At 38.8% G+C, this 11,919-nt stretch overlaps 1 protein-coding gene across 3 annotated transcripts in view; it reads right to left on the bottom strand.

Annotated features, from left to right (window-relative positions):
- akt3a (v-akt murine thymoma viral oncogene homolog 3a) overlaps nt 1–11,919 on the bottom strand; it is a 91,793-nt gene that overhangs the window by 19,022 nt on the left and 60,852 nt on the right. For 2 of the 3 annotated variants that reach the window (XM_084093870.1, XM_084093871.1), the window contains 4 exons: nt 7,060–7,185; nt 3,847–3,958; nt 790–934; nt 78–209 (listed from right to left, as the gene is read on the bottom strand). In XM_084093870.1, the coding sequence (XP_083949996.1) occupies nt 78–209; nt 790–934; nt 3,847–3,958; nt 7,060–7,185 (515 nt within the window). Of the gene's footprint in view, nt 1–77; nt 210–789; nt 935–3,846; nt 3,959–4,079; nt 5,299–7,059; nt 7,186–11,919 lie in introns of those variants that run through there. The other variant, XM_084093872.1, reaches the window with a different exon arrangement.

The raw sequence follows: 11,919 nt of genomic DNA, 5'->3' as shown, positions 1-11,919 counted from the left end.
ACTCATACAACACAAAATGCCTGATTGAAAAACATGAAACATTTTCAAATAAAATTCATTCACAAAATATCCCTTACCTTTGCTATAATAACCTCTTTCTTTAAAATTTTCATTGCATAATATTTCCCGCTGGCCTTCTCCCTTACGAGAATGACTTTTCCAAAAGTGCCTTTTCCCAATAATTTTAAGTAGTCAAAGTCATTCATTGTCTGAAAAAAAAAGAAAAAGCAATAACTGTCAGGCATACTGAAATGCAATACATGTAATTAGGGTCTACATTTCTATTTTGTTAATGTAACTCAATGAGAACACGTCCACATCTCTAAATCTGCTGTGGGGATGTAATCCTGCTGCTCAGAGACTCCACTGCCACCAACACACTGACGTGTTTGTACATTAGCTTGTTGTTTAAAAATGATGAAACTCCCAGAAATACACTGCCATAAAACACATTATTGAGAGAAAGTTACATAATTTTGTGCAACCGAGTCGTAAGGTCTGTTTCATACAGCATATCCTGAATCTGCTGGATTCAGGATATACTGGAAACTCGGTTTCATTTCCTTTTATGTTGCTTTTATACAGATCATGTTGAAAAGGTGCATTTTCAACATTTGCTGCTTAGTTCATTGTGTGAAATGTGACATAAAAGGCTCAGCACACAAACGCTACATTCAGACAGAAACAAGCCTTAATTTAACTTTTTGCCGGTTTCTGCCTTTCAGCTTCCCAATGTCTCAGGTTAATGATGTCCCCAGAAAACATCAAAATCTGTATTTGAATCTGTACCTTGCGTTTGTGGTGGCTGATAGACGTGTCCATCTCCTCCTCTCCCAAGTTGTCAATCTGTGAGGTGGGACTACACTGGATACGTTCCTCTTCCTGTCTTTGGAGTTTATCTGCCACCATCTGGATCGCCTCTGCCCACTCATCCCTTTGGAAGCACACACACAGCCCATGTTTCTTAAGTGTTTAAAAAACACTGCTTCATACTTCAAGAATACTCTTGAGACACACTAAACATACAAGTAGTACAGTTAAAAATGTAAACTGAAACGTAAACTTGACTTTTCCACTTTGTTGAAGACATTAGGCCAGAGCATCTGAGTAAATCACAAGGCCGTTCTCACTAGCTGACAGTATAATCAAATTTGAGTGGGGTAGCCGCCCCTCTCTGCGAACGAGTGTCTCCCTCCATTGAGTTTTCATTTGTCGTGCAGCACAACATCTGTTGTGAAGAATCAGTAGTGCATTCATGTTTTTGAGCATGTGTTAGTTTAATAATGATGGATTCATTTGAGCGAAGCAAGCGGTTTCTCCCTGTTTCACAGCACTGGACTGAACCAGAGAGTACGGATGCGTGGTCTACTGGTATTCTGTACTGCAGTACCACAAATTTACAGCAGTATATAATAATAATATTGTAATTTAGCACATTTTGGTGCTTGGTTTGAACAACAATGTGCCACTATTCAGCACATTTTGGCAGTCCGCCGAGCTGGAAAAACAGCTTAACCCAGTTTAAGTTGGTTATCTGGTTTTCCACCCTGCCCAGTCTAGTTATGCTGGTCTATTTGGAGGAGTTTAGAGGCACTTCTCAGTTACAAGAATAGCCTTTTGTAGGAAACACAGTGATTTGCAGAATTATGCACATACACTATTTTTTTTAAAGAAATATTAATACTTTTTATATCAAAAGTGACAGTAAAGGCTTGTTTCAAAACATTTAAATAAAGTTCTTATAAACCTATTGAATTTTTCAACATTAATAATAATAATAAGAAATGTTTCTTGAGCACCAAATCAGCATAATAGAATAAATAATAGAATCTTACCAACCCCAAACTTTTGAACAGTAATGTCATCCCAAGTGAACTGATGAACATTATATTGTTTTTTCTTTTCTTAAAAAGAAACTGAATGTTTTAACAAAAAATAAAAGTATGATACTTGTATATAGTACTTGTACATATATAGTATATTCGTTGCTTGAGGTAATGATTTAATATTGATACAGCTAGCTCTAAATCAACATGCACCAATGCTAGATTTTTCTATATATCCTAATCATTTGTTAACAAACATGTATTCATTACTTCAATGAGCTCATTGTTTCTGCCTTAAATTAATACAATGTTCAAATTAATACATTATAAGCTAACTGTGTGATTCATATATCTGAAATGCATAACTTGGACATAGTCACCTATGATAACAGATCACTCTAAATTGTGCATGCAGTAAAAGCTGTTTGAAACGATATGTATTGTGAAAAGCCCTATACAAATAAATGTGAATTGAATACAGCAGTACCAGAGGCTGGTATTGTACCAAAGCAAAAATATTGGTATTGATCTAATCCTACTGGGCAGAGTCTGAAAACTTCCGCTCTTGTGCATTCCCACTGGTTAGTGGGAAACCCTCAAAATGAATAAGGGATTGAAATATTCATTATTAACATAATGTAAGGATTTCTACTTATATTCTGGCACTTTTTAAATGGAAGCTGAATGTTACATTTCAGTCGTGGTGCATTTGAAAGCCCAAGGCAAATTCAAGATCCTTTGGGTGAACACAGTAACATATACGAAGGGCCCCGCGCACCCTTTCAAGGTCGTGTGGATAAATGGGTGTGGAGTGGTTTGGTGTATAATGAGCGTTTTTTGCTAATGAGAGATAAAGGCTTTGAATACAGTCTGGCGTTATGCCAGCTGCCGCCACATCTCTCCTCCTCACATGTAGGCCTGCAGTTTCTGGGCCTCTGCCAGTACGCTGTGTCCCACTCCTGTTCGGAGCTGTGTGTGTGTGGGGTAAACAAAGTGTGCATTGGACTGCAATGCCCTGTGATAGATAGACAAGTTAGGAGTGCAAGAATAAATTGCTCAGTGGCTGTTCATATCTTTTGTGTGAAACCTCCAAAAGGTTGTTGTGTAGTTTTTTTGCACTTCAAATGAAGAAAAAAAAGCATATTAGTCAGCCACCTGAATAAAAGAAACTAAAAGAGGACTGGACTGTCAGCCTAAGGTCACTGATCAACATCGCAAAACATTACGGTGTTCCGCTCCACTGACCTGCATCTCGCATTGTCCTGATTCAGGATCTGCTGTCAGATGAGATGATGTCAGTGTCATTATTCTAACGTTATTTTTGAAACTTGTAAGGGCCGGTTCACAGAGAACGCGTTTTTTTGCAGTCAAAATTAAGAGCATCCAACATCGTAGTTACGTTGTCAATTTCCCAAATTCCCAAAAGTACCAATAGATTACATAAGGAGTACATCATGTGTTAGCTGGGAAGGATTTGCATGCAGATATGATTTTCATTTTATTCATCAGGACCAGTGTCCATGTGTTTTTAACAGTTCATGTGTATTTACCATGGAAACTGTAGTTTCTGTAACCCAATATACCACCAATTCTATATTTTCTGATAACTGTGGTGGCTCAACTTACTAACTAGTTTATAACTGCTATTTAATAGCCTTTCCCTATAATACTGTTTATTAATCAGTTTTAGTGAAATTCACAATATATATATATACACAATTTATGTGTATGTTAACCATTTTTGATAAATCAATTTGCTTGGTTCAAATTTCTAAAAATGTGGGTTGTGGCTCAATGACCAAAGAAAAATGTGGTTCCCATGGCAAAATCAGATGAAAACCACTGATTTAAGGATTGATGACAATGATTAATTAGAGAAAATTACTACACATTATAAATACACTGAACTAAATGAATGTATTTGGACACAGTCATAACCTCTAAATTGAAGCTGTTAATAGTTGTAGTGTTAATGTGCTGTTAATAATGTAGTGTTTTCTACATTAGAGACCGCTCTCACCTTTCTTCTGGCGTGTCCACATGGAAGGTCCTTTCTATGACTGTAGTCCATTGTAGACATCTAATAATAAAAGTGTTCGGCTTTGGTCGTTCAGTTTTCATCAGCTGGCATTCTGGAATGACAGACCAAAAACAAACTGTAGCCACTTTATATTTCATGTATAGAATACAATACAAAAAAACATACGCACTAAATAAATATAGATTTAAATCACAGGCAGGGAGAAAGCTGACCTGAATTCTAAACTCGGCCCATTTCCTAACACTCCGGCTGCGAATGTTTGCCATTGTCAGAGTGTTTTATTTGATAAACAGAGGGGAAGCAGCGAGTCCAATGTAAAACAAATGGCCATTAGCAGAGAGGAGGCAGCGGGTGGGAGATTACAACGGTGAGATGAATGAGCAAGAGGTACATTTTCTGGAATGCCGCGCACCATTTCATATACAGCGCTTAGCTCTGCCACATCAGCCACTGCTCAGTCAGAGGGAAATAATGCACTTCTCGGATACTTTATGAAAGAAGCAGGGAATAGAGGCGACGTCCAGACTGGGCTCATCACTGCTGCAGATTTTGGGGGTAATGCCCAGACGACAGGTGAAACGCAACAGCGGCCTGGGCTGCCAGTCCCATAATGAGGGCCCTCAGCTGGCCAATTTCAGCCACCTCTGAATGACATCAGGGCCTAAAATTAGACTGGAAGGTTAATGACGACATCGCTAAGGTCACGAAGCCACGCACTGTACAGAACATCTACCTGGGCAGTAGAAGGAAAATTGAGTCCCATGCTGAGTGCAGAAAAACAAGGTCACGGCAGCCAGAATGTGACACCTCAGGAGGAGAGGAGGCAGATCTGACAGTATTGTTTGCTTTGCCACATTAGATCACAGATGATGAATACTGCTTCAAGTAAGATTCGCTACGGAGAGCCAGCATGCCAATTAAACAGCCCAGAATCTGCGATTTCTACTGCTCGCACCATGCAACATCTCTTAAAGGTTTTCTCAAGTCCAAAATAAGGTTGAGAGGGTGAACAACGCACAAAAGCATCAGGAGACAAAATATGGCAGTCAGCCCCATAGCTGTTAGCGAGACCTGGCTTGAAGTTCTTGAAGTGAATTCAGGATTAAGAACAATTGAAAGTTTCCAAAAAAACGTGTGTCAAGTTCTTAGAAATGTACTCTTTGTATTTAAGTTCGTTTTCAAAAACTTTTTTACCATTTTTAACAAAAGTCTTATATTTCCTTTACACTTGAATATAGATAGTGTACACTACTGTTCAAAAGTTTGGGGTCTAAAAGATTTTTAAAAGTTTTTGAAAGAAAACCTTTATGCTCACCAAGGCTGCATTTATATGATCAAAAATACAGTAAAACCAGTAATACTGTGAAAAACTATTACAATTTAAATAACTTTTTTAATATATATTTTAAAATTTAATTTATTCCTGTGATGCCAAAGCAAAATTTTCAGCATCATTACTCCAGTCTTCAGTGTCACACGATCCTCCAGAAATCATTCTAATGTGCTAATTTGATGCTCAAAAACGTTCATTATTATTATCAATCTAGAAAAAAGTTGTGTACCATTTTTTTCCAGGATTCTTTAATGAATAGAAAGTTATATTTCATTTATTTTAAATATAATGTTTTGTAACATTATAAATGTCTTTACTGTAACTTTGATCACTTTAATGCATCCTTGCTGAATAAAAGTATTGATTTGCTGCTCAAAAAAACTTGTATTATTATTATCAATGTTGAAAACAGTTATGTACTTTTTTTTTTCAGGATTCTTTGATGAATAGAAAGTTTAAAAGAACAGCATTTATCTGAAATAAAACTTTCTATTCATCAAAGAATCCTGTTTTTCTTTTTTTTTATAATAATAACAAATGTTTTTGAGCATTAAGCAAATTAGCATATTAGAATGATTTCTGAAGGATCATGTGACACTGAAGACTGGAATAATGATGCTGAAAATTCAGTTTTGCATCACAGGAATAAATTACATTCAAATAAAAAAACAGTTATTTTAAATTGTAATAATATTTCACAATATTACTGTTTTTTGTTTTGTTTTGTTTTGAACAGAAAGTAACAAAAAATGTCATGTAATTAATCTTTTAATGTTTATGTAGAAGTAAAACTGTCCTGTTCTTCCTTCAAAAAAATCCACCTGTACTCAAAGGGTCGTGTTTACAAATTGGTGGGTTTCACTGTGCAAAGCAATTTGTCATATGCAGCAATCATTGTTAAAAAAGACAAATTGGTCAATATGGAGTGTGGTGTACTAGGGAGCAGATGCATGGCTGGTCAGGCTGTGTACAGGACTCGGTGAGAGCGGGCCGGAGGAAGGCAGTCTGGTGGCAGCTCATTGCACAGGGGGTGAGAGTGATGCCATTTCAGAGAGTGCATTAGGCTATCAGCCTCCCAGCACCACCTGGCCTCCCAGCTTTCTGCAACAGATGTGGCAATCCTCTCCCACTGCCAACAGGCCCAGGCCGGATGTATGGCCACCTCTCGCTCCTCCAGCCTTTAGATTAAAACCTGGCTGGGCCTTTTGACGGATGGAGGGTTTGGGAGCCGCTCGTAGCACGTGTCCAGAAACCAGCGCTGAAAGCTGGAAATCCACAACGTAGGGCGCTTGAGTTCGAGTTGTGTTTCAGAGGAAATAAGTCACTTCTTTTGATGCTTTTACTCCACTGCCCTGAAAAAATTATTTTAAAAACTCAAACTTAAGAAGAATGAGGTGAAACGGAACTGTGAATGACTGCAAAGCATTATGTCTCGTATTAATCACATTTTTGCACATCCTCAAGGATCCAACATTAGAAACAAGCTGAAGTTTATTTTCACTGGAGTCCCTGATCATTTCAGATCTGCCTTAACAGTTTGAGTGGCTTCTGCACTTTTTTGTGAGCTTTCTGAAATGTACAACAGGCTTTGCCTCACAACAAAGGTCATTTTACATGGTAAAAATTGAAGGGGACAGTAGCAAAAAAACAGCCTGTTTTATTCAAATTTTCAGAGAGAAATCAAAATTAGGACTAACACTATAATTTGACTTCATGAAAAATAAAATGAGAATTTACCCCAACCATAGACCATTCAAAGATACATTACTGTGAATCTGAATTTTTAGGCTGTCACATTAGTATATAAAGATAAAGAAAGAACAAAATCTTACTTGTTTTGCTTTGAAGGCATCACTTACTTGCAACAGAGAAGTTATTGAGAGGGTAGGGAAGATCTGCATCCTGTGGCTTCTCCTTGTATCCAATAAAGGACCCATCGGTTTTTAGCAGGAAGTAGCGAGGTCTCCAATTCTTAATATATTCACCTGGGGGGAAAAATAAATGTACATTTAAATGCAAAGAGTAAAACACATGACCTCAAACTACTTATGCAAATATACATGCGCACTAAAAACTCAACCTCACATTCATACTTTATTTTCTTTACATAGAATTGGAGAGGAGAAAAAAAATTACCCATTTAAAAAAAAATAACTCATTGTTTGGGTAGTGGCAAACTACATGCATTAATATCACAAGATTAACACCCCAAACACACAGAATGATCACAATTAGACGGCGCTTGAATTGACTTAATTTTGACTTTGGATTTGACTAATCACAGGATTAAAATGTTAACATGTTTACCACTGCTAGTCCAGCTGTCGGCTACTGCATTATCTGCCTAAATCCGAGGGCAGGTGTAAGAACAGCCCAAACTAAGGCCAGTGGCACCAGGTCGTCTTACAGTAAAACGTGAGCGGAAACGCACTATGCGGGGGGTCAGAGAATCCTCACAAGGGGCAGCAGAGACACCTTTAACCTTTCTATGCTAAAGCCGCAAAAAACAACATCTGCTGAGCAGCTGGTCATGCCATATTATCATGCAAAACTTCTGGTGCAACAGCCTGTGCTATCTAATAATAAACAGCAGGATTACAAGGGTGTCAGCATCACCACGCAGGGGGCAAAGCCGCACGCACACACGGTCCAATAACAGGCTTCAAGAGTGATAATGCACATAACATCTGCCTGCTGAGTGATGCATGCTGGATGCTGGAACCAAACAGACTTGTTCATTTGCAATTTCGTGCATTTAACAATGGAAAGTTCATGTTCAATTTATATTTTCTGAAAAGTAATATTTGTGGGATAGAAATAAATTTAATTTCGTCTGTTATGCGTCATAATCGCACCATGAGGTAAACACAAAAGGAAACAAGAAATGTTATTTCTATGTCCACTTTAGATATTCTACTAACCATAACTAACTTTGCAACTACATATCAAGTAACTCTCATCAGAGTATTAGTAGACTGTTAGGTGTTAGGGTTAGTAGAATACAGTAAGTTGACACGTAGTTGCAAAGTCACTTATAGTCAGTAGAATGTCTGTTGGGGGACCATCAAAATAAAGTGACCGCTAGTTAACATGTAGTTGTAAAGTTACTTTACATGAGCTAGTAAAATGTCTAAAGTGGACCACTGAAATAAAAGTGCTACAGTAAATTTATGTATAACATACAGTGCATTTATACTAAAAAATGTCATCATTTTCCACCATATTCCAAGCATTACAGTAGTTGAGCAAAGTTAAAGTTGTTCACAGAAAAAGAGAGTACAGTAAATTATGATTTATGAAATGTTCCTTTAGTCATTATTTAGAAACAGAAGTTTAGTCAGCAAAAACACATCCTACTTTTGTTATTATTTAAGCCATAAAGCTATGCAATCCTCCGACAATAAAATATGCTGAATTTAACCTCAGGACTCTGTTTAAATCTGTTCTTGCTGATAGTATTTATTAAAATCGACAATCTGGTATTCGTTCAAGCGCAGACGCAGGAGAATCCGCAGACATGTACTTTCAGATTCTGAACTCCTGGTAATTATCCACGATCTTCTCTAAGTGACACATGAGCCTCGTGACAGCTCTGATCACTTTTTTCAGCAGAAGAGAAAATAAACAACATGTTCTATTTGTAACATCCACTTAAAGCATAATGACACCAGCTTCTCCTAATTAACACATCAGAGAAAAACACCTGCTCATGTTAATTTGAGGAGACGGAGGTCTTTGCCGGTATGCCTCAACGAGGAAGAGAAATCGCTGGGTAGGAGGGAACAGCTGAACAGAGGCATCCGCCTTCCAATCAAGAGGTACAAATGAAGAAGGGAAAAAGGATGAAGGATAAAAGCGGGCTGTGATGGTCGTCAGAGTGATCCTACATACGTTTATCTGTCACTGACCATATTATTTTCTCTACAGATAAAACTTTAGTAAGAGGGCTTGTTAATTTTTCAAAGATTCCGCTTAACATTTATCAATTAGAAAGGCATGCTGTGTGGTACTCATACGGGAAATGTAGGTTCGAATCCAGCCTGTCATGATTCCATTTCCCCCCTTTTAATTTTCTTTTTCTGACAGTGAAAAGTAGCAAAGGTTTTTTGTAATGCAATATAAAATATACTAATTAAAAAAAAACTTTCATCTTCTCTAAACTGTCACACACAACATTAATTTATACCTATTATTGGTGGATCAGTTATGGACAAACGCAAAGCAAAGAGATTAATCAACATTCTGATTCTGGTCAGCCATGGTGTCTTGTTAACCAGCGTAGAGTAGAATCAGTGTGCCGATGACAGAGCCAGGGGTTGAACAGAAGGGGCTGCGTGACTAAAAGCAAATGTCGCTCGAACCCAGCCAGTGCTGTTTCATCGAGCCATTTTTACTGGCTTCTCAATCGTGAAATTTGTTTCTTTAGATCCAAAACAGTAGGCGGACAGTTGGTCTGGCAGGCGCTGGTGATGCTTCTACCCTCAAGTTTCCAGAGCGTTCGGTCAAAGTGAACAGTCCTATTGGTTACCATTATTACCAAGCACCAGGGTCGTGAACACCTCAGACATTCAGATAAGTGGTCGAACGCTTCGGTTGACTGTTCAATGAATGCGCTTGGTTAGAGCGTAAGAAACTGCATAACGATACACTTTCTCTGACTAAAAAGCTTGCAGGTAATACCTGAGCGATCGCTGGCAAATATGCAACAGGACATCCAAAGTCCCTCCCGCCCCATTCCAATTAAGTTCTGAATCCAAACAGCTCCAATTGAACAATTAAAATATCATACTGGGTGCCATTCAATTACAAGCCCAGATTAATTGTTCATTTGTCTGTGGTCTGTGACAGCCTGATGGCTGTGGGACGGAGAATTGGATGGGCCACTTTCGAGACAGACGCGATCCTGAGCAAACTTCCCCCCAAAACATCGGAGCCACTCCTGAGACTTCCCGAAGGCTCGCTGCCTCTGCCACGCTCGTTCCGACGTGATGGAGCTTCAGCAGGACAGGAGGAAAAAACAAACCCACGGAACACAAAAAAACAAGGCCATTTGTTAATCAGCCCAAACAAGGATTTAATTTAATGCTTTGGCGGGAACTGCTCTACTTTGCAGATGGCTTAAAGATGGGCATGTGATGGGTGCCCTGGGACCAGCGGGCTGTCGCGTTCCAGCACACGCCGGGCACTCCAATCGGCACCAGCTCGCCTGGGCACGAGCGCCCACAGCCGCTACAGCGCAGCCTGGGCCCCGGCACGTGGTCCGAGACGTGGGCAGCATTAGGTGGTGCAGTACGGATGGAGAATGCGCGGGAGGGAGAGCTGGCCGCTTGTGGAGATTGGTGTGTTTTGTTCACCATGTACCGCAGCAGCTTGCCGGAGGAGAGCGGCTGGAGTCACTTTGTCAGTTTGGCAGAGATGGACGCAGCATGGACACACTCACACTCTGACTCATTCACACACACACACACACACACACACAGCAAACAGTTTCTCTGAGAAACTATTGTCAGAAGTATTGCAGAAGTCTGACCCATGGTCTGGTGGTTAGCACGGCAGCACTTTTATGCTGCAGATGTTTATTCATTAACTGTGATATGACTATGATGAATTCAGTGAGCATTTTGGTAGACTGATGATTCAAGTATGGCCACTTTCACCCCTGTGGACTTTCAAGAAATAAACTCCCATAAAACAGTTTTATGTTTATTATTTGTCCACTAACAATTTCCAGCTGTAGACAAACACATCACAGGAGAACTCAGTCATTTGTCTGAAACATGAACATTTCCTGTTTACTATGTTGGACAATAAAAATATAAAACTTAAGTGTTATTTAGCTTGATTTTTCTTTATTGAATCTTACATATCATATTAAGCATGGTCTTTGTTTCCTTGGTACACGGACTATTAAATGTAAAAAACTAAGTGGCGGAATTCATGTCATAATTTGCGTAAAAAAACAACATAATTTCACTCGTTAAGATTCAAATCATTTGAAAAATATATAAAATTATATAATTCCTTTATAATGGAATTTATTATAATAAAAAATGAACACATAAAAATCAAGCCCTGACATAACTGAATAGCCATCTTCTGTTTGGAACCAAATGTAAACTGCACATAGACTGGTCTCAGCGTCAGTCTGAGGGTGAAAAAGAACAGTAATAAGCAGAATAAAGCGACAGACTTTTACAGAGACCAATCTCGATGATGCCAGTGACTTTTAAATGACTCAACCTTTCCTTTATGTAACTGTACTTGGTCAAACGTGACCAACCCCAAGACAGACTAAGACATGCTAATCAGCTCCACTGGAAGGCGATGCAGCTGTGAACTTGTCAAATGCAATTTCGGGGCTTAGCCAAGGTGGGCAGGAGTGGAGTAAAAGTGACAATACTTAGCTAAGCTCTGGGGATTTGCTGTATTTTCGCCTGAATTGCCGACAAAGACTTAAACACTGATCCCCTTACAGAGGCAAAGGTCATATCACCTGTTAAGACAGCCAGACACAACAAGACAGATTGGCATCTGATTCACCACCGTCACACCGACCAATAAAAAACGTAAACTACCCCGCAGTGACACCAAAGACCCTTAAAGACATGATGGATAAGATGATGGATTACATTCAAGCTATTTTAAACCATGAATAAAATATTTTCACAGGGGAAAAAAAAAACATTTAAATATATAATTTTGGTGATCAAAGATGAGTT

Source organism: Abramis brama (assembly GCF_963993115.1).
Source record: "Abramis brama genome assembly, chromosome: 19".
In the NCBI taxonomy this organism is placed as follows: Eukaryota; Metazoa; Chordata; class Actinopteri; order Cypriniformes; family Leuciscidae; genus Abramis; species Abramis brama.
The sequence above is the reverse complement of the archived record's forward strand: the minus strand, read 5'-3'. Positions and strand labels throughout refer to the sequence as shown.